This window comes from Macaca fascicularis, chromosome 15 (genome assembly GCF_037993035.2).
Source record: "Macaca fascicularis isolate 582-1 chromosome 15, T2T-MFA8v1.1".
NCBI lineage: Eukaryota > Metazoa > Chordata > Mammalia > Primates > Cercopithecidae > Macaca > Macaca fascicularis.
The window spans coordinates 15,740,153-15,762,875 of record NC_088389.1 but is presented as its reverse complement, the minus strand read 5'-3'; the positions used below and the strand labels follow the sequence as shown (position 1 = coordinate 15,762,875).

General features: G+C 52.3%; 1 protein-coding gene across 8 annotated transcripts in view; it reads left to right on the top strand.

The window, feature by feature from the left end:
• DNM1 (dynamin 1) overlaps positions 1-22,723 on the top strand; it is a 52,846-nt gene that overhangs the window by 17,533 nt on the left and 12,590 nt on the right. For 3 of the 8 annotated variants that reach the window (XM_065530949.2, XM_045372723.3, XM_074016425.1), the window contains 9 exons: positions 1,871-2,013; positions 2,141-2,276; positions 2,472-2,539; positions 3,957-4,095; positions 14,346-14,432; positions 19,089-19,159; positions 19,405-19,456; positions 19,661-19,672; positions 21,907-22,020. In XM_065530949.2, coding sequence (XP_065387021.1) covers positions 1,871-2,013; positions 2,141-2,276; positions 2,472-2,539; positions 3,957-4,095; positions 14,346-14,432; positions 19,089-19,159; positions 19,405-19,456; positions 19,661-19,672; positions 21,907-22,020 — 822 coding nt within the window. Of the gene's footprint in view, positions 1-1,870; positions 2,014-2,140; positions 2,277-2,471; positions 2,540-3,956; positions 4,096-5,699; positions 5,839-14,345; positions 14,433-19,088; positions 19,164-19,404; positions 19,457-19,660; positions 19,673-21,906; positions 22,021-22,723 lie in introns of those variants that run through there. The other 5 variants (XM_005580766.5, XM_074016424.1, XM_065530950.2 and 2 more) reach the window with 3 other exon arrangements.

Sequence of the window (22,723 nt, the reverse complement as noted above, 5' to 3'; positions counted from 1 at the left end):
GGATAATTTAAGTGTGTTCTGAGAGTGACCAGCAGAGGTTAGCCTCAGATAGACAAACTGAGGCTCAGAAAATCAAAGCAACTTTCCCACAGCCCTACAGCCAGGTAGCAGCAAAGCTTCGCTGACATTTCCCCGTCTGGGACCTGGAAGTCCCCAACATGGAGAAGGCCAAGACCTATGTGGAGGGTGTCATGGGGAAGAGCTTGGGTTTGGGAGCCAGGATTCAAGTATACTTGGCTGAAGACCTTAACAGGGAATCCCAGGGACTTTCTCAGGACTTTTCTCTATCTGGAATGGGGCGTCCAGAACTGAAGCATGTGTGTGTGTGTGTCTGTCTGTCTGTCTGACTGTCTGTCTGTCTGTGTAGGCAAGACCTGGGTTCCAATCCCAGCTTTGTCACTCCCTCTCTGAGACACTCTCTCTGGCTCACTGAGCCTCTATTTCTTTTTTCTTTATTTTCTTTTTTTCTTTCTTTATTTATTTTGAGATGGAGTTTTGCTCTTGTTGCCCAGGCTGGAGTGCAATGGTGCGATCTCGGCTCACTGCAACCTCCGCCTCCTGGATTCAAGCCATTCTCCTGCCTCGGCCTCCCAAGTAGCTGGGATTACAGGCACACACCACCACACCCGGCTAATTTTTGTATTTTTAGTAGAGACAGGGTTTCACCATGTTAGCCAGGCTGGTCTCATATTCTTGACCTCAGGTGATCTGCCCGCCTTGGCCTCCCAAAGTGTTGGGATTACGGGCATGAGCCATAATCGTGCCTGGTCTCTAAGCCTCTATTTCTGCATCTGTAAAATGGAGACAATGGTGATCAGACCTGTTTCATAGGATTGTTGTAAAGGTTCAGGGAGATACTGTGTGGGGGCACTTAGCAAGGAGTGCTAGAACTTGAGAATGACCTCAAAGGAGGCTTTAAACCCAGAGGGTCCAAGGGGCAGCCCTCTGGCCACCCCTGCCTCAGACACACGTCTAAAAATATTAAATTGGGACAGTATGGTGGTTCATGCCAGTAATCCCATCACTTTGGGAGGCTGAAGCGGGTGGATCACTTGAGGCCAAAAGTTCGAGACCAGCCTGGCCAACATGGCGAAAACCTGTCTCTACTAAAAATACAAAAAATTAGCCAGGCATGGTGGCGCATGCCTGCAGTCCCAGCTACTCAGGAGGCTGAGGCAGGAGAATTGCTTGAACCTGGGAGGCGGAGGTTGAAGTTGCAGTAAGCCAAGATCACACTATTGCACTCCAGCCTGGGTGACGAGTGAAACTCCGTCTCAAAAAAAAAAAGAAAAAAAAGGCCGGGCGCGGTGGCTCAAGCCTGTAATCCCAGCACTTTGGGAGGCCAAGACGGGTGGATCACGAGGTCAGGAGATCGAGACCATCCTGGCTAACACGGTGAAACCCCGTTTCTACTAAAAAATACAAAAAACTAGCCGGGCGCGGTGGCGGGCGCCTGTAGTCCCAGCTACTCGGGAGGCTGAGGCAGGAGAATGGCGTAAACCGGGAGGCGGAGCTTGCAGTGAGCTGAGATCCGGCCACTGCACTCCAGCCTGGTCGACAGAGCGAAAAAAAAAAAGAAAAAAAAAGAAAAAGAAAAAGAAAAATATTAAATTGGCCAAAAATCAGGAAATTCCAAATACAAATCCAGATTTCTGGCTTTACTGAAAATTATGCACCCATTAATTCAACTAATATATCTCTGCAAGCTCCTTCTATGAACCAGCTTTCATGCCAGTGGTCCGGACAGCAGTGGCAGGGCTGCCCTCCTTAGCACTCCACCTCACCACATTCACACAGTCCCCTGGCATCCAAGTCCCTTCCTGGCCCTGTGACCATCTGTCCTTAACCCTTTCCTCACCCTTACCCCCAGCAACTGACGAACCACATCCGGGACACACTGCCGGGGCTGCGGAACAAGCTGCAGAGCCAGCTGCTGTCCATTGAGAAGGAGGTGGAGGAGTACAAGAACTTCCGCCCTGATGACCCGGCTCGCAAGACCAAGGCCCTGCTGCAGTGAGGCTCCCCCAGCTCCTGCTCCTATCACTGAATCCCCACCCCCAGCCTCTCAGCAGGGGGCTCTCCCAGGGTTCCCTTTGCTGGGCTGCTCGTGCCCCCTCAGGCCACACCACTCTCCCCCCAGGATGGTCCAGCAGTTCGCCGTAGACTTTGAGAAGCGCATTGAGGGCTCAGGAGATCAGATCGACACCTATGAACTGTCAGGGGGAGCCCGCATTAACCGAATCTTCCACGAGCGCTTCCCCTTTGAGCTGGTCAAGGTAGGTCAGGCAGCCCTGGGGACAGGATGGCTCAGGACCCCCCCACCCTCACTCAGGAGTCTCTCTGTGTGTGCTTTGGCTGACCCCCACCCCAGAGGCCCTGATGCCCAGCCCTGGGTGTGGTATGGGCCCTGTCTTGACCTCCCAGGTAGGAGGACAGGCCCTGACCAGCCTTTTCTCTGCTTTTCTACACAGATGGAGTTTGACGAGAAGGAACTTCGAAGGGAGATCAGCTATGCTATCAAGAATATCCATGGCATTAGGCACGTATTGGGGCCTGGGAGGGGGGCTGAACTCCAGAAGCAGGGGGTCTGGGACAGAGGCGCAGGGAGTGATGAAGTGGGCCTCCCTCAGGAAGGACTGAGAGCTCTGTTCCCCAGTCCTCTTCACCCCAACTTTTTGGCTCCCTGCATGACAGGTTCCAGCTTGGGGCAGTGGACCCGGGCCACCCCGCCTACTGCAACTTGCTGGGCCAACTGGGCACAGCCCAGGGCGCAGGTGGCCGGGGAAACACCCTCTGGGGCTGGGCCCATCCCCAGGGTGAGATAGCTCCCCTAGTGCCACCCGGGTGACGGGGCAAAGATACCCAAACCACTAGGTAGGGCCTGGGGTGGAGCATCTAAGTATGAAGCTGTGTCCTTTTATGACGGCCGGGGACTTTGCAACCCTCCAGACCCTCCTGTATTCACATTAGCCCAGAGTCAATCCCATTCCACCCCACTGCCCTCCTTCTAGGCAACCTGTGGAGCAGGAAACAGGATTGGGAGGTGGAATCTGTTCCTCAAAAGCTTAGATCCCCTTCAGGGACCCAGATCTATGCTGTGTTCATCCAACAAATCCACTGGGCAGGAAAATTTAAAGCACCTACCCTCTGCCAGGCAGTGAACAAGACCCAGTGTCCCCTGCTCTCATGCAGGTTCATTTCCAAGATTTGGCATGGAATTTACTTCCTGATAACTGCACTGGCCAATTCACAGAAAAAAAGATCTCTTTCCTAGTCTTAAAACAAAGCACTCTATTCCTGGAAAGGCTCTTATGGAGAACCCAGTTTGGCAATTTTCAAGCCATTTGTGGCCATAGAACCTTCTGTATGCACAGACCCTTATGAGGAAGCAGGACTTATATTATCAGATACTCAGTCCTCTCAACCACCTTGTCTTGCCCCAAACAGCCTCAATTGAAAACCTTTCATTAAGGCCGGGCGCAGTGGCTCATGCCTGTAATCCCAGCACTTTGGGAGGCCAAGGCAGGCAGATCATGAGGTCAGGAGATTGAGACCATCCTGGCTAACACGGTGAAACCCTGCCTCTACTAAAAATACAAAAAAATGAGCCGGGCATGGTGGCGGGCACCTGTAGTCCCAGCTACTTGGGAGGCTGAGGCAGGAGAATGGTGTGAACCCAGGAGGCAGAGGTTGCAGTGAGCCGAGATCGCGCCACTGTACTCCAGTCTGGGCAACAGAGCAAGGCTCTGTCTCGGGGAAAAAAAAAAAAAAAAAAAAAAAACCCTTCATTAGAACCCCTCCCTCCCATTTTACAGCTGGGGACACCGAGGCCCAGAGAGGGGTAGTGGAAGGGCCCTTCGGGCAGAGTTCATGGGCTTGGGGAGGGGCCTCGATCTGGCCCTCCTGGCTGGCACTGGCCTGTGACACTGTGCCCTTCTCCCGCTCCGGGCGTTCAGAACGGGGCTGTTTACCCCAGACATGGCCTTTGAGACCATTGTGAAAAAGCAGGTGAAGAAGATCCGAGAACCGTGTCTCAAGTGTGTGGACATGGTTATCTCGGAGCTAATCAGCACCGTTAGACAGTGCACCAAGAAGGTAACCCGGAGGCCCGGGCCAGCCCCCACTGCCTCTGCCCCGCCCTGCACTGCTGCCAGGCGCTCCCTCCCCATGTCCCCCCCTGCCTCCTCGGTAGCATGTACAGACCTCAGCGGGGTGGGGAGGCAGGCCGCCACTGACCAGGAGAGAATGTGCCTCTGAGGGGGCCTCACCCACCCCTGGCCCCCAGGTCTGGGGACTCAGGGATTGGACATGGGTGAGACGGGGATGATGGCTGGCTGTTTACCCCAAGAGCCCACCAAGAGCTCCCCCAGCTCAGAGAATAGGGCTTGAGGGGACCCTGCGCCCCCTCCCTGTCCTCAGAGGTGTCATCTTTGGGAGCTCCAGGGAGGGGTCTGGGGAAACCTTAGCCTTGGAGACAGGTGAAGTGCAGGGCAGTCCTGGGCACTGCTCGGTGGGCCTGGGTGGCCAGAGGGGTGCAGAGGACCCAGGACTAGCAGGTGCCCTGGCTCCCCACTGTCCTTCATCTTCCCCATCCTCACTTCACCCTCACGCAGGACCCTCACGCAGGGCCTCTCCCTCCCTTCCATCCACATTTGGCCTTCCAAGGATAGAGCCCTTCTCCCATCTGCGCCACCACCCAAGCCTCACAGAACCACGCAGGGAGGCAGGGCACGGAGGACAGTGCTCATTTCACAGCACGAACAGTGAAGCTCCAGATCAAGTGGCTTGCCCAAGGTCACAGTAGTCAGGAGGTGGCAGAGCTGTTACTTGAAGCCACGGCTCTGGACTCCAAGTCCAGTGCTCCTCGATTCCACCCTCCAGCCTCCCTTCCTTTCCTCTCCCCACTGCTGTCCTGGCCCGTCTCTATCACCACCTCCACTCTTTCTGTCTTTCCTCTTCTCTTTCTGTCTTTTGGTTCCACCAAACTCCTGTGGAGGAGAGACAAGGAATGCCCCTTGAAGAGAAAGGGAGGGTCACGACTAGAGCAGGGAGCTGGAGAGTGGAGGTCAGGCTGCTATGCTGCAACTCCAGGAGGCGGCCTCTGCACCATGATTTATGAGAATGGAGCCCCCTGGAGTTGTGCAGTGCATGGCCTGGGCAACTGGATGTGGCAACCCTAGAGATAGGAAATGGTGCTGAGGTTTGGAGTCAGGATGAAGCAAATTCCAGGACACTGGGAAACGTAGAATTGAACAGGATGGGTGGATGAGGTCCTGGCCTTGTCCTGGCCTGGGTCAGCTCCTTAGAAGAACCCAAGGCCGTGGACAAAGATGGCACTGGGAGAGAGCAGGCAGCCTCAGTGAGGCCGAGGAGCATCCCTGGGAAGAGGATCTGAACTCAATAAGGGTATTGTACGGAGCAGGGACTTGGTCCCTCGTACCTCTGGCCATACCCACGGAGCCCAGGGGATGCTTGGCAGCACCTGGGAGGTGCCGACCCCGGGTGGCGAGGGAGGGCCAGTCCCACGCTCACATTGTCTTCTGTTCTCTCTCTCTCTTTATCTGTGTCGATGTCTCTCTCTTCCCCCATGCCCGTGCCATCCTCTCCACCCCTGGATTCCTGTCTCTGCTTGGCTTTCACCCACTTCTCCCCACTCACGGCTGCTCCTCCTCCTGTCCCCACCTCCTCCCCGGGTGCAGGACGGGCCTCTTCACACCTGACCTCGCTTTTGAAGCCACAGTGAAAAAGCAGGTGCAGAAGCTCAAAGAGCCCAGTATCAAGTGTGTGGATATGGTAGTCAGTGAGCTCACAGCCACCATCAGAAAGTGTAGCGAAAAGGTATGACAGCCGCCTGGGCGGGGCTGGACCTGGCCGTCCATTCCTTGTGGCCATGGCCTCCCGTGGGCAGAACGATCTCCTGAGCAGGCCTCATGGTTACTCACAGGGACCCAGCCCTAGTGTTTCCTGCCAGTTTCTAACCCTGGGTGCTTGCACTCATGACTCCTCCAGGCCCCCATCCCTGCCAGAAGACTTGACTCCAACCCAAGTCTCCTTGGTGGCACCTATGCCAGTGATGAAGATGATGTTAAGGAGATGGCAGCTGTTTACTGAGCACCTACTATGTGCCAAGCACGGGCTAAGTGCTTGCCCTTACTATCTGACTCAGTCCTCTCAACCACCCTGAGACGTGGGTAGTGTTGTTATTCCCATTTTGCAGATGGCAAAACAGAGTCTCAGAAAAGAGAAGCAGAGTGTGATTCAGATTTAGGAAGGTCAGAGGAAAGGGTGTGAGGTCAGGGACTCCTGGGCAGGGGGAGCTGTCCTAGTTCCTAAAAACCAATTTGCCTAAAAGCATATTGGATTACTCACTTTACAGTGAGTAAACCGTGCATGCTAGACGGGGCGGCCTCTTTTGAGTTGTCTGTGACTTTTTAGATGCCTTTTTCCTATTTGTCTGCTTTTGGGCATTTTGAGAATTTTTAGCCAGGTTGTCTAAAGCAGTTCTTCCCAGGGGGGTGCAAGAGAATCAGTTGCCTGCAGGAGCTTCTCCAGCAGGCTAAATCAGAGGCGCCAGGGGTGAGCCCAGCCTCACCTGTATCTGAAGGACTTTCCTATGCTGGTGGGTGGAGGCACATCCGCCTTAGCATTGAGTTTCAAGTAAGCATCAATCATCTCCATTCCTTTTTTTTTTTTTTCCCCGAGATGGAATCTTGCTCTGTCGCCCAGGCTGGAGTGCAGTGGCACCATCTCGGCTCACTGCAACCTCTGCCTCCTGGGTTCAAGTATTCTCCTGCCTCAGCCTCCCGAGTGGCTGGGATTACAAGCATGCACCACCACCGCTGGCTGATTTTTGTATTTTTAGTAGAGTGGGATCTCACCACATTGGCCAGGCTGGTCTCGAACCCCTGACCTGAGGTGATCCGCCTGCGTCGGCCTCCCAAAGTGCTAGGATTACAAACATGAGCCACCGCTCATTCTTTTTCACTGAGCAGTGTGTTGTGTAATCATTGTATGTTGCTCCATAAAGATTGGTCTCATGCCTTTTCTTTTTTTTTTTTTTTTTTTTTTTTTTTGAGACGGAGTCTCACGCTGTTGCCCAGGCTGGAGTGCAGTGGCGCGATCTCGGCTCACTGCAAGCTCCGCCTCCTGGGTTCACGCCATTCTCCTGCCTCAGCCCCCTGAGTAGCTGGGACTACAGGCGCCCGCCACCGCACCCGGCTAATTTTTTGTATTTTTAGTAGAGACGGGGTTTCACTGTGGTCTCGATCTCCTGACCTTGTGATCCGCCCGCCTCGGCCTCCCAAAGTGCTGGGATTACAGGCTTGAGCCACCGCGCCCGGCCTCTTTTTTTTTTTTTTTTTGAGACAGAGTCGTACTCTGTTGCCTAGGCTGGAATGCAGTAGCATGATCTCGGCTCACTGCAACCTCCACCTCCTGGGTTCAAGTGGTACTTCCACCTCAGCCTCTCAAGTAGCTGGGACTACAGGTGAGCACCACCACACCTGGCTAATTTTTGTATTTTTAGTAGAGACAGGGTTTCACCATGTTGGCCAGGCTGGTCTCAAACTCCTGACCTCAGGTGATCTGCCCACCTCGGCCTCCCAAAGTGCTGGGATTACAGGTGTGAGCCACCACGCCCGGCCGGTCTCACGCTCTTTAACTACTGAGTTGTATTCTACTGTAGAAATGTGGCATGATTTATATGTTCAATGTCCTCTTGACGGACATTTAAGTTTAAATTTTTTGCTTTTTTTTTTTTTTTTTTGCCTTCACAAATGATGCTACAGTGAACATCCTTACAGATGTATTTGTAGTACTTATCCCATTGTTTTTTCTTTCTTTTTTAGAGACAGGGTTTTGCTGTATCTCCCAGCGTGGAGTGCAGTGGCACCATCATAGCTCACTGCAGCCTCAAACTGGGTTCAAGCGATCCTCCCGCCTCAGCCTCCCAAGTAGCTGGGACTACAAGCACGTAGCACCACACCCAGCTAATTTTTTTGTTTGATTGGTTTTTTTGGTTTTGTTTTTATTGTTTATTTTTTGGGTTTTTTTGGGGGGGGACAGAGTTTCACGCTTGTCGCCCAGGCTGGAGTGCAGTGGTGCGATCTCGGCTCACTGCAACCTCTATCTCTCAGGTTCAAGCGATTCTCCTACCTCAGCCTCCTGAGTAGCTGGGATTACAGGCGCCTCCCACCATGCCCAGCTAATTTTTCATATTTTTAGTAGAGTTGGGGTTTCATCATGTTGGCCAGGCTGATCTTGAACTCCTGACCTCAAGTGATCCACCCACCTCGGCCTCCCAATGTGCTGGGATTACAGGTATGAGCCATCCTGCCCAGCCTAATAATTTTTTTGTTAAGACAGGATCTTACTATGTTGCCCAGGCTGCTCTTGAACTCCAGGCCTCAAGCAGTCCTCCTGCTTCAGCCTCCCAAAATGCTGGGATTATAGGCATGAGCCACCATCTGGCATCAGTCCCTTCTTGATGGACATTTGGGTTGTTTCCAAATTTTACCATAATTACTGCTTTCCTTTTGGAATGAGAGTCAAAGTGTTTCATGGTTTTAAAATGTTTATATCTAGTAATCAGTCTTCTAGGAATCTATCCTAAGGAAACAATCACAGAGAAAGAAAAGCAAAAATCTAACCACAGAGATATTCATTGCCAGGCTATTTAGAATATTGAAAAACTGGAGACTATCTGGCCAGGTGCGGTGGCTCACGCCTGTAATCCCAGAACTTTGGAAGGCTGAGGTGGGTGGATCACAAGGTCAGGAGTTCAAGACCAGCCTGGCCAATATGGTGAAATATTTCTACTAAAAATAAAAAATTAGCCTGGTATGGTGGCATGTACCTGTAGTCCCAGGTACTCGGGAGGCTGAGGCAGGAGAATCGCTTAAACTGGGGAGGTGGAGGTTGCAGTGAGCCAAGATCACACCACTGCACTCCAGCCTGGGCAACAGAGCAAGACTCCGTCTCAAAAAAAAAAAGAAAGAAAAAAAGAAAAAGAAAAACTGGAGACTATCTAAATATTCACCAATAGGAAAATTGTTAAGTAAACTGTGATAAATCTATTCAATAGAATATTACACACCCATTAAAATGTTTATATAGGCCAGGTACCATGGCTCACACCTGTAATCCCAGAACTTTGGGAAGCTGAAGCGAGAGGATTGCTTGAGGCCAGAAGTTTAATATCAGCCTTGGCAACACAGCAAAACCCTGTCTCTACAAGTTTTTTAAAAAATTAGCCAGGTGTGGCAGTGTGTACCTGCAGTCCTTGCTACTTGGGAGGCTGAGGCAGGAGGATGGCTTGAACCAAGGAGTTCAGTTGCACCACTGCACTCCTGGGTTATTTTAGAGACCCTGTTTTTAAATAAATAAAAAAGAAGTTAGAGGCCAGCCTAGGCAACATAGTAACACCCTGTCTCTACAAAAGTTTTAAAAAATTAGCTGGGCATGGTGGCACAAGCCAGTAGTCCCAGCTACTTGGCTGGCTGAGGTGGGAGGATTGCTTGAACCTGGGAGGTCGAGGCTGCGGTGAGCCGTGATTGTGATCACACCACCGCACTCCAGCCTGGAAGACAGAGCAAAACCCTGTCTTTAAAAAAAAAAAAAAAAAAAGCTTGGCCATGTGCAGTGGCTCACGCCTGTAATCCCAGCACTTTGGGAGGCCGAGGCAGGTGAATCACCTGAGATCAGGAGTTTGAGACCAGCCTGGCCAACACAGTGAAACCTGTCGCTACTAAAAATAGAAAAATTAGCCAGGTGTGATGGTGGGCACCTGTAATCTCAGCCACTCGGGAGGCTGAGAAAGGAGAATTACTTGAACCTGGAAGGCGGAGGTTGCAGTGAGCCAAGATCACGCCACTGCACTCCAGCCTGGGTGACAGAGTGAGACTCCGTCTCAAAGGAAAAAAAGAAGACAGGGCAGGGGGCCAGGCGTGGTGGCTCATGCCTGTAATCCCAGCACTTTGAGAAGCTGAGGTGGGTGGATCACAAGGTCAGGAGTTCAAGACCAGCCTGGCCAACATGGTGAAACCCTGTCTCTACTAAAAATACAAAAGTTAGCTGAGTGTGGTGGCGGGTGCCTATAATCCCAGCTACTCGGGAGGCTGAGGCAGAGAATTGCTTGAACCCAGGAGGCAAAGGTTGCAGTTAGCTGAGATCGAGACATTGCACTCCAGCCTGGGTGACAGATTGAGACTCCGCCTCAAAAAAAAATTAAAATTAAAGATTAAAAAAAGATGGGATTTGCTTGTCCCTCCTTGGGGGAAAAAAAAGCAGGTTTCAGAAAAGAATATGTAGTATTTTGGAGAAAAAATAATATATGTGAATGATAAAATCCCAAAAGCGTATTCACCATAGGAATCTTTTGATTTTCACTTCACAGATTTTATTACTGCCATGCAGTAGGCACTAAGAGACATGAAGTTTTTTTTGTTTTGTTTTGTTTTGTTTTGTTTGAGATGGAGTTTCGCTCTTGTTGCCTAGGCTGGAGTGCAATGGCGCGATCTCGGCTCACTGCAACCTCTGCCATCCAGGTTCAAGCAATTCTGCCTCAGCCTCCGAGTAACTGGGATTACAGGTGCCCGCCACCACACCCAGCTAGTTTTTTGTATTTTTAGTAGAGACAGGGTTTTACCATGTTGGCCACGCTAGTCTCGAACTCCTGACCTCAGGTGATCCACCCACTTTGGCCTCCCGGAGTGCTGGGATTACAGGCATGAGCCACCACACTCAGCCCACTTCATAAATTTTAGTCATGCTCTAATCTTTTTTTTTTTTTTTTTTGAGACGGAGTCTCGCTCTGTAGCCCAGGCTGGAGTGCAGTGGCTCGATCTTGGCTCACTGCAAGCTCCGCCTCCCGGGTTCACTCCATTCTCCTGCCTCAGCCTCCCGAGTAGCTGGGACTACAAGCACCTGCCACCATGCCGGCTAATTTTTTGTATTTTTAGTAGAGATGGGGTTTCACCATGTTAGCCAGGATGGTCTCGATCTCCTGACCTTGTGATCTACCCACCTCGGCCTCCCAAAGTGCTAGGATTACAGGCGTGAGCCACCGCGCCCGGCGTCATGCTCTAATCTTTCACAGTGAGTCTGTGTGATTTTTTTTTCTTTGTCTTTTTTTTTTTTTTTTTTTTTTTTTCTTGAGACAGAGTCTTGCTCTGTCGCCCAGGCTGGAATGCAGTGGCACGATCTCGACTCACTGCAACCTCTGCCTCCTGGGTTCAAACGATTCTCGTGACTCAGCCTCTTAAGTAGCTGTGATTAAAGGCATGCGCCATCATGCCCAGCTAATTTTTGTAATTTTAGTAGAGATGGGATTTCACCATGTTAGCCAGGCTGGTCTCGAACTCCTGACCTCAAGTAATCCACCTGCCTCAGCCTCCCAAAGTGCTGGGATTGCAGGCATGAGCCACTGTGCCCTGCCATCTGTGTGATTTTTGTGAGCAGAAAAAACTGATCAACAAATATTTGAAAAGGAAACCTTTGGTCTACAAGGAGGAAATGGATACTTTTGCCTTTTTGTTGTTGTAGTTGTTGTTGGAGACAGAGTTTCGCTCTTGTTGCCCAGGCTAGAGTGCAATGGCACGATCTCAGCTCACTGAAACCTATACCTCCTGGGTTCAAGCGATTCTCCTGCCTCAGCCTCCCAAGTAGCTGGGATTAGAGGCACACACCACCACGCCCGGCTACTTTTGTATTTTTAGTAGAGATGGGGTTTCTCCATATTGGTCAGGCTGGTCTCAAACTCCTGACCTCAGGTGATTCACCCGCCTCAGCCTCCCAATGTACTGGGATTACAGGTGTAAGTCACCGCGCCCCACCACTTTTGCCTTTTGATTGGTTTAGTGGATCATAATTATTTTTTTCCTTATAGTCAAAACCCACCTATCTTTGTATGTGTATTTTTTTCCTTCCCTCGAGTTTTCTAAGTTTAGCAAGTCACTCCTGCCAGAGGTTTAAAGAGTGTTAATAAGTGAACTCTCATTACTCCTAGCCCTGCTGGGATTAGACTTGCCATCTCTGAGTGAAATCAAGAGTTTAATGTTGGGCATGGGGTGTGCTGCTCAGTTCTCTCAACAACCCTAGGAGGGAAGGTGTCATTACTACCCCATTTTCCACATGGAGAAACTGAGGTCCAGAGTGGTCTGGTCACTTTTCTAAGGAGAGTCAGCAGACAGTGGCTGGCTTTGAACCCAGGGCTGAATGGCTCCAGGGGCTGTGTCCCTGACCGCTAACCCAGGGGGCTCCAGGCTGACCGCCCCCTCAGCCAACGGCTGAGAGGGGAAAGTTCCTTTTGAAAAGCTGGCGAAATGTCCTGGAAATGTTCAGAGGCAGCCAGAATGGAAAAAGATGCTCAAAGGGAACAGAACTTCTTAAAGGGGTGGAGGCTGCCCTGCCATGGGTGACACGTGGAAAACTTGAGACATGTGACATCCAGGCGGTTAGTGGGAGAATTGGTCATGCTCTTTGGCAAATTGCTCCCTCCTCCTCCCTCCTTCTCCCCGCTCCTCCAAACTCTACCCTGGGAGGGAGCACTTGGGACCACCTCAGAAGAGGCTTGGTGGTGGTGACCCAGTCCTAAATGTCTGCCCAGACTTGCAGACTGCAAAGAGCAGGAGCTCTTCCTTGAGCCTCAGGAGCAGTGGGGTCCACAGAGCCCCTCTAGTCACTGTTTTTAAGCCCCTGGTCTCAGGCTGCCCCTCCCTCAGGCCTCCTGAGCTTAGCCACATCAGCCACACCCTTGGCACAGCCACGGGATGATGGGTGTGATGTGGGCATCCCTCGTGTTGGCATCCTGGACCGATATCCAGGGCACTGCTTTCTCCCCATCCTCCTGCCTCTCCTGATGCCCCTCCTCGAAACTCCTTGGCCCCCATCCTGCCCTCAGAATCACCACCTGTGACTCAGGCACACCAATCCCTGGGCCTCTTCCTCCACTGGGGGACCCACCTGAAGGGCCTGACCCAGCCACGGGAAGAAGGACGAGGAGCGCTCCCAGCTTTGCCCCATTACGCTGCCTGGGCCCCAGGTGGCCAGCGCGTGGGGAGGATGGGCCCACAGGACCAGAGCCCCTGGGGGTGGGCTCCCACCAACAGAAACGCACTGAGTCTCCTCCCCGGGAAGATCTGATCATGGGCCAGAGGGCTGAGGACCCTGTGCCACTCACCCTGGCATCCATCCTTCATTCATTCCCTCATTCTCCAACACGCCCTCTTCCGGCACTGGCCATGGGCCTGGCCCTGCCCCAGCCCTGCCTCAGGGGCAGTTGCAACCCAGTTGATTGGAGGAGGTGGAGTGGGAGAGGAGTGGAGAGAGGCCCCTAACTCAGCTCTCAGGCAGTCGGGGCAGGCTTTCTGGAGGAGCTGAAGTCCGGCAGAACCTTGTAGTCAAGTGAATCACCTGGGCTGTGTCCAGAGCCCGACTGAGCTGAGGGCACGATTCACAGGCAGAGGGGGATGGGCATGGAGCAACTTCCCCTTCAGCCTCCCTTCATAAGAACTGGGGGGAAAAGGGTGCTGCTGAGCTCCTACCCCAAGGGAGTGGGGTCGAGAGAGTGTGGCTGGCCAGAGCCGGGCAGATGTGGTTGGGGATGGTGGTGCCAGGCAGGGGCATGCAAGGGAAACAGCTGAATGGATTCCACCAAGAGGGCCAGGGCCCAGCCAGGCCCCGCGGGGTACTGCTCATGCTGCTGGCCCCCGCCTCGCATGTCCCCCAGCCCTTGCATGCTTTTGCCTGTGTTTCCTGCATGTCCTCTGGTGTGACTGCTGGTTTCCCCCGAACCCCCTCCCCAGCTCTGACAAGGAGCATTGCCTGTCCCCAGCCTGACTCAGGAGGCCAACTGGCACCTTGGGCCCTGTCCTCCCCCGATTCCTCCTGGATAGGAATCCGGAGGCTGTCCCCTGCCCGATTCCCCGTCTAGCTGTCCCTCCACGCCTTTAGGAAGGCACGGGGTGGCCCTGAGGATGAGGGAACACCTTGGGAGCTAACGGTCCCAAGGTCTCGACCTAACCAGTCAGTGGGGCAGCCTCATTCCCATGGCCTTTCTCCCACGGGAACCACCCCTTTGCCCTGAAGTTGCCCAGGTAGGCCAGTGAAGAGGGCCTGGAACCAGGAAGACCCTTGAATTGACATTTGGAACCCACACTTGGGGGAAAGGGGTGGCCGTGGCTTGGTGCCATCAGCGTCCTGGGACCCCAGGTCTCTCTTCCCCGCGTCGTGGGCGTTCTGTGTGTGCCTCCCACCCTGCGCCGCGGATCCCTGGACTCATGGGTTGTGGGTGCTCCCTACCCATGCCCCCTGTGTACGTGGCTTTCTGCCCTCCTGCCCTTCCCCAGCTCCAGCAGTACCCGCGGCTGCGGGAGGAGATGGAGCGCATCGTGACCACCCACATCCGGGAGCGCGAGGGCCGCACCAAGGAGCAGGTGAGCCCTGTGGCACCCGGCCTGGCCGCACCTTCCTTCCCCTCCTGGCCGCCTGCGCCTTCCACTCCTGGCCCTGGGGTCGCTTCCTTCTCATGTTGTCTCTTCGGTCTCAGTCTTCCTCCCTTTCATACTGACTCTCTGCTTCTCTCTCTTTTTTATTGTAGTAAAATACACATAACATACCACTTTAGCTGTGTTTCAGTGCACAGTTCAGTGGCACTAAGTACATTTGCGTTGTTGCACAGCATCATCCATCCACAGAACTCTTTGTTTTTGAGACAGAGTCTTGCTCTATCGCCCAGGCTGGAGTGCAGTGGTGTGATCTCAGCTCACTGCAACCTCCGCTTCTTGGGTTCAAGCGATTCTCTTGCCTCAACCTCCCGAGTAGCTGGGAGGCTACTGGGAGGTGGCGTGTGCCACCATGCCCGGGACATTTTTGTATTTTTAGTACAGACGGGGTTTCACCATGTTGGCCAGGCTGGTTTCAAACTCCTGACCTCAAATGATCCGCCCACCTTGGCCTCCCAAAGTGCTGGGATTATAGACATGAGCCACCGTCTATAGACATGAGCCACACTAACATCCCATTCCCTGCTCCCCCAGCTCCCGGCAGCTACCATTCAACTTCCTGTCTCTATGAATTTGTTTTTTTGTTTGTTTGTTTGTTTTGAGACGGAGCCTCGCTGTTGCCCAGGCTGGAGTGCAGTGGCATGAAATCAGTTCACTGCAACCTCTGCTTCCTGAGTTCAAGTGATTCTCCTGCCTGAGCTTCCCAAGTAGCTGGGATTGCAGGCATGTGCCACCATACCCGGCTTATTTTTTATATTTTTGGTAGAGACGGGGTTTCACCATGTTGGCCAGGCTGGTCTCAAACTCCTGATCTTGAGTGATCCACCCGCCTCGGCCTCCCAAAGTACTGGGATTACAGGCGTGAGCCACCGTGCCTGGCCTGTCTCTATGAATTTGACTTTTCTAGGGACCTTATGTAAGTGGAGTCATACAGTATCTGTCACTTAGCATAATGTCTTCCAGGGTCATCCATATTGTAGCATGTGTCAAAAGCTGCTTCCTTTTTAAGACTTAAATAATATTACATTGTATGGATGGACCACACTTGGTTTATCCATGTGGGTTGTTTCTACTTTTGGCCATTGTGCATCACGCTGCTATGAAGATGAGTGTACAAATCCCTATCTGAGTCCCCACTTTCAACCCTTCTGGATATATACCTAAAAGTGGAAGTGCTGGGCCATAGGGTAATTCTATGCTTATTTTTTTGGAGACAGAGTACCGCTCTGTCACCCCTGCTAGGCTGGAGTACAGTGGCATGATCATGGTTCACTGTAGCCTCGACCTCCCGGGCTCAAGCGATCCTCCGACTTCAGCCTCCTGAGTAGCTGGGGCTACAGGTGCATGCCACTATGCCTGGCTAATTTTAAAATCTTTTGTAGAGACAGGGGTCTCACTATGGTGCCCAGGATGGTCTCAGACTTCTGGGCTCAAGCGATCAGCCTCAGCCTCCCAAAGTGCTGGGATTACAGGCATGAGGCACGGTGCCCAGGCTAGTGTGGCTTTCTTCACTTTCTGGCAGTCTATCCTTGTGGTCCTCTCTTTGGGCCTCTCTTTGTCTATTTGCTGGTTCTCTGGGTCACATTATACCCCTCATAGTGACCCCCACTTTTTTTGTCATCATTCATCAAATATTCACTCATTTCTTCCTTCAATCACAAACATAGCCACTGAATGCCACCTCTGAGCTGCATGGAGCAGAGGTGAACAGGGCCCATCGTGGCCCTCACGGAGCTCAGAGACGAGTCCTCCTTCCTGATCCATGTCTGCCATGCCCCTGCCTGTCTGTTGTAGGCTCCTCTGGCTCCCATTTCCCATTTCCTGTTTTCACACATCTCTCCATGATGGTGCCATCTCCATTCATTCATGTTTTTGTTGTTGATGTCATATTTTTAAATCCTTATTGATTGCTTTCTAATTACAAACATCATAAATACTCAATAAAAGATTCAATCAGTATTGAAGTGGTTAAATTACAAGGAGATAGCCCTCCATTCACTCTTCCCCACCCCCAGTTCCTCCTGAAAAATAACCATTAGTAACAGTTTGGGACTCCACACAGTGGCTTATACCTGTAATCCCAGCACTTTGGGAGGCCTAGGTGGGAGGATTATATGAGCCCAGGAGTTTGAGACCAGCCAGGGCAACATGGCAAGACCCCGTCTCTACAAAAAAATTTAAAAACTAGCTAGGTGAGGCAGCATGCACCTGAATTCCTAGCTACATGGGAGGCTGAGGTGGGAGGATCGCTTGAGCCCCGGAAGCGGAGGCTGCAGTGAGCTGTGATCATGCCACTGCATTCCAGCATGGGCAACACAGCGAGACTCTGCCTCAGTAATACCCCAAAAAGCAAAACAGTTTAGTGTGTCACCTTGCAGGCATTTTCTTACGCAGGTGCACTCACACACAAACACACACAATCCAGATTCCATCTTTATCCTAAACCACGATCCTGCTGTGTGCCTTGCCTTTTTCCTCTGAAGATAATCATAATATCTAACATCTGTTGAGTATCTCGTCTTCTGTGTCTTCACCAGTTCTAAGAGGAAGAAACTCTACATTTGTGGAATCTGAGGCTGAGGACAGACCCCAAGCTCATAGGAAGCAGTGGGGCTTGGGTCTGAACCTGGCATTCTTTGTCCCATCTGGAAAGTCATTCTTATCACTACTCAATTCCAAATCTGTTCACACTTAATCATTTGCAAGGGTCTTTTTAGGCCAGAACCTGGAGATTATCCTTGTTCTTTTTTTTTTTTTTTTCTTTTTTTTTTTTTTTTGAGATGGAGTCTCGCTCAGTTGCCCAGGCTGGAGTGCAGTGGCTTGATCTCGGCTCACTGCAACCTCTGCCTCCCAGGTTCAAGCCATTCTCCTGCCTTAGCCCCCCAATTAGCTAGGACCACAGGTGCACGCCACCACACCTGGCTAATTTTTGTAGAGACAGGGTTTCACCATGTTGGCCAGGCTGGTCTTGAACTTGTGACCTCAGGAGATCTGCCTGCCTCTGCCTCCCAAAGTGCTGGGATCACAGGCGTGAGCCGCCCCGCCCGGCCCATCCTTGTTCTTTTGAACAGCTGCAGGGTGCTTTCTTGTCTAGAGAGTATCATAATCTATTTCACCCTCAGATAGCCACTGGCTTGCTCCCAATTTTTCTCTATTACAAACTGTACTACTTTGAATACTCTGGCTCCTGTATCTTTGCTTACTTGTTGAGTGTATCTGTGAGATATAATTCTGGAAGTGAATATGTGCATTGCTTTTTTTTTTTTTTTTGAAATAGGGTCTCGCTCTGACACCCAGGCTGGAGTGCAGTGGTGCCATTATGGCTCACTGCAACCTCTGCATCCCTGGGCTCCAGTGATCCTCCCATCTCAGCTTCCCAAGTAGCTGGGACCACAGGCGTGCACCACTACACCTGGTTAATTTTTCTATTTTTTGTAGAGACAGGGTTTCTCCATGTTTCCCAAGTTGGTCTTGAATTCCTAGGTTCAAGCGATCCTCCTGCCTCAGCCTCCCAAAGTGCTGGGATTATGGGCATGAGCCACCACACCCAGCCCTGTGCATTTTAATGTTTGTTAAATATTGCCAAATTGCCCTACAAGAAGGTGATACTGATTTACACTTCCATCAACAATATATGAGAGAGCTCATTTCCCAACACTTGTGCCATGCTGATCATTGAAAAAACCTCTTTTTGTTTGTTTGTTTGTGACGAAGTTTCGCTCTTGTTGCCCAGGCTGGAGTGCAGTGGCACCATCTCAGCTCACTGCAGCCTCCACCTCCTGGGTTCAAGTGATTCCCCTGCCTCAGCCTCCCAAGTAGCTGGGATTACAGGCATGTGCCACCATGCCCAACTAATTTTGTATTTTTAGTAGAGACGGGATTTCTCCACGTTGGCCAGGCTGATCTCAAACTCCCGACCTCAGGTGATCTGCCCACCTTGGCCTCCCAAAGTGCTGGGATTACAGGTGTGAGCCACCACACCTGGCTAAAAGCCTCATTTTTAACTTACATTTCTTTATTAATGAGGGTAAGGATTTTTTACACATCCTTAGTGGTTGTATGCATTTCTTCTGTGAATTATTCACCATGTTCTTGACTATTTTGATTTGTGATTTTCTTTCTTTCTTTCATCCTCTTCTCTCTTATTTTCTTTTCTTTTCTCTCAGGTTTTGCTCTGTCTTCTAGGCTTGAGTGCAGTGGTGCAATCTTGGCTCACTGCAGCCTCAACTTCCTGGGCTCAATCAATCCTCCCGCCTTAGCCTCCCAAGCAGCTGGGACTACAGGCACATGCCACTACGCCTGGCTAACTTTTGTGTTTTTTGGTAGAGACAGGTCTCCCTATGTTGCCCAGGCTGGTCTTGAACTCCTAGGCTCAAGCAGTCCTCCCACTTCTACCTCCCAAAGTGCCGGGATTACAGGTGTGAGCCACCACGCTTAGCTTTTGTCTTTCACTGATGGTAGGGACTATATTTATTATGGATACCAACCTTCTATATGTGCTGCAAGTATTTTTCTCCCCGCTTGCCCTGCGTTTTAAAACTTTGTGGTGTCTTTTCCACTTGCCCACCAACTTACGTATCCTTGAAGGTCATGCTTCTCATCGATATCGAGCTGGCTTACATGAACACCAACCATGAGGACTTCATAGGCTTTGCCAAGTGAGTGCTCTCCCTGGGCAAAAAGTGAGTGCTCCCTGGGCAGAGAAGGTAATAACGTGTGTGTATGTGTGTGTATGTGTGTGTGTGTGTGTGTGTGTGTGTATATGTGTGTGTGTGTGTGAGTGTGTGTAGAGCCCAGGTCTGCTAGGTTAACGCTCTGGGTCCTGTGCCCACTAAGCAGTGGGCAGTAGAGTTGGGCCTCTTGAAAGGAGAAGTTCTGAGACTCCTCCCCTCCCTCCCATTAGTGCTCAGCAGAGGAGTAACCAGATGAACAAGAAGAAGACTTCAGGGAACCAGGTGAGTGGGCCCCAGCACCCCAGACTGAGGGATGGAGGGTGCCGGACGGACGCCAGACTCTGAGAGCTCCTCCCCTGAGGGGAAGAGTCCCAAGGGGGCCAGGGACCTGTCAGCTGCCAGCCACAAGCCTCCCACTCTGCCTCAGTAACCCTCTCTCCTCTCTCCCCGATGCCTCTCGTGGTTGCTATGGTTACCTCTTTGCAGGATGAGATTCTGGTGAGTACCAGGACTGGGGCTCTCGGCTTGTGTAGTGAGGGGGCGGAGGGTCCATTGGCAGTGGGAATCTGCAGTGGGTAGGAGGGCACCCTTTGGCTGAAGCTGCTTGTACACACCAGCCCCTGGCATTTCACACCTGCCCTCAGACCAGAGGCAGGCCCAGCCGCATCCACCCGTTCATCTGTGTGCACCAGCCAAGCACCTACATCAGGCAAAACTAGACCGTGTGGGGCTGGGTGGGTGAGAAGGCCGGGCCTGGCATGGAGTAGGTGCTCCTTAAACATCTGTTGGATGGATGGATGCACGTGAGTGAGACACGTTTTTAAGAAGCTGACAACCATCGCCTCCGGACTTGAATGAAGAGACGAATGAGAAGTCAAGAGAAGTTAAGAAATCACTGCTCACCTGGCCTCCTGCTCTCTGTCCTTAGATGTCTGCGGAAACATCCCTGGTCCGAAGCGCTTGCTCAGTTGTACACATGAGCCCGAGGGTCCTCAGCTTTTCTTTCCATAGGTTCCAGAGGCCGTAGTTTCTTTGTAAGACTCTAGGTGTTTATGTGATTATTGGCTTAATGTCTATTTCCTTCCCAGGCCCCACAAGGGGAGGGCTGAGTCTGTCCCATTTATCATTAAATCCTCAGCTCAAGCCCCGTGCCTGGCACCCAGTAGGTGCTCAACAGAATGAAGGGAGGAATGAACATAGTATCAGGACAATTCAATTCGGCCAACATTAGCTGTTGCCTACACGGTGCTGGCCCCTGGGCAGGACGTGGAGACCTAGGCCTGCTGGTAGGGCCCAGCTAAGGCCCCCGAGAGCTCCATGCAGGGTAGGGATTGGGAGAGCAGGAAGTCCCTGGTGCGGGGCTGCAGAGAGGGCTTAGGACGAGCAGAGAGGAGTTCAGGGTTGGGTGTGGCCAAAGGGGAGGACAAAGACTACAGGTTAGGGTGGGGAGCAGGTGGCAAGATCTGCTGGTCACATCCTGGGACAGTGGACTCAATTCCAGAGACGGTGACAAGACCCTGTGGGAATCCTCGCCTGACTGGAAAGGGGTGAGAGAGGCAGCTGGTGGCCTCCCCTCAGCTCAACTGCTGCTGGGCTGTGCAGCTTGGGTTCTCAGCCAGGTTCTCAGGGAAGCCAGAGAGGCATAAGGAGGGCTCCAGAAGCAAGCCTGGCCCCAGAGGGCTTTGCCACCAGCCCCAGGCCTCCTTGGGTCTTCTCTGGATGCCCAAGAGAAGAATCTGGGGAGGTCAGGGTCCAGGAGGGAGCAGAAGAAATTCCCTCATCCTCTTGGTCTGATCCATGGCCAGCACCTGGCCGGTGACCCTACCCCCGAAGTAGAATCCACAGGACCTGGACTGTGGCCATGGCTCCGGACAGTCCTGGGGACAGCTGCTTCCTGCCATGAAAAGGGACTAGCTTGTTACTCTGGGCACTTCGTGGCGCAGCCCTTGCCCCTGGGGACCTGGAGCCAAAGACCCTTAGAACCATACTATCATAGCTTTTATTTATTCATACTACAAATATGTATTGATCACTTACTATCTGCCAGGCCTTCTGCAAGGTGCTGGGATGTACTAGTGACCAAGAGTTCACGATTTAGCAGGGGAGGCTACATCGACAGATAATCACACACACGCATGCAGAGAAGTTAATTAAAAATCGAAATCATGTTACAGAAGTCAACTTCAGGGAGTGATCAAAGATTATTATAGGAATCCTGATTTATACTGGGGGCCAGGAAGGGCCTGCCTGAGAATGTGAATTCTCAGCTGATACCTGAAGGCTGAGTAGGAATTTGCCAGGCAAAAAGGAAGAAGTGCTTTCTAGGCAGAGGCAGCAGCAGCATGTGTAAAGTCAGAAACACATCTCAGAACAGATGAGACCTTAAGCTTCCAAGACTCACAGTTGGCTTGCCCAATCGCCCCCATTAACTGTGCTTGCATACTCCTAGTGATGACAGGGAGCTCATCCCCTACCCAGGCCTCCAGTCCCTTACTCGGCCAGGTCTGCCTGTCAAAGGCTCTTTATCCTGAGCTGATCTCTGTCTTCCTCTGTCTTCCACTCTGTTCACTTGTGGTTCAAACCAAGGCAGGTCTGGCCCCCACCCTCGCTGACTGCCAGGCCTCCGAGAGCTGGGGGAGGGGTGGGGTTCCGAATGCCTCTCTTTGCCTACCCCATCCCCCACAGGGAGGCTCAGGCCCTGTCCGCTGACCTCCTGCCCCATCACCCTCCAGGTCATCCGCAAGGGCTGGCTGACTATCAATAATATTGGCATCATGAAAGGGGGCTCCAAGGAGTACTGGTTTGTGCTGACCGCTGAGAATCTGTCCTGGTACAAGGATGATGAGGTGAGTCAAGGGCCACTAGTCATCAAGGGGCTGGGCTGGTGGCCAGAGTCAGGCTCAGACCCTCCTATGGGCTTGGAGTGGGCTGGACCATGGAATAGGGTTTTAAAATGTCTCATCAAAGATCCGTGGGCAGGCCGGGCATGGTGGCTCACACCTGTAATCCCAGCACTTTGGGAGGCCGAGGCGGGTGGATCACCTAAGGTCAGGAGTCTGAGCCCAGCCTGGCCAAAATGGTGAAACCCCGTCTCTACTAAAAATACAAAAATTAGCCTGGCATGTTGGCAGGCGCCTGTAATCCCAGCTACTAGGGAGGCTGAGACACAAGAATGCCTTCAACCCGGGAGGCGGAGTTTGCAGTGAGCCGAGATCGCACCATTGCACTCCAGCCTGGGCAACAGAGCGAGACTCCGTCTCAATAAAAAAGGATCCACGGGTGGAGTTGGGATGCAAGGGTCCAAGGCAGGTGACCCTGGGGGTTCAGGGGGAGGCACCCTCTCACCTAGGTTGGAAGAAGAAGATGGCTTAGCAGGACTGAGGAGCCTGGGGCTAAGTGCCCTGGGGAGGGTGGGCAGGGGCCTTGGGTGCCCCTCCCTGACCCTGCGGCCCAGCGGCCTTCCTGTTTTCCCGCTGCAGGGCGTGCCGCCTCCTCTGTGGCCCCCACAGGCCCATGACACACACGAGTCCAGCTGCCAGACACCCGGTT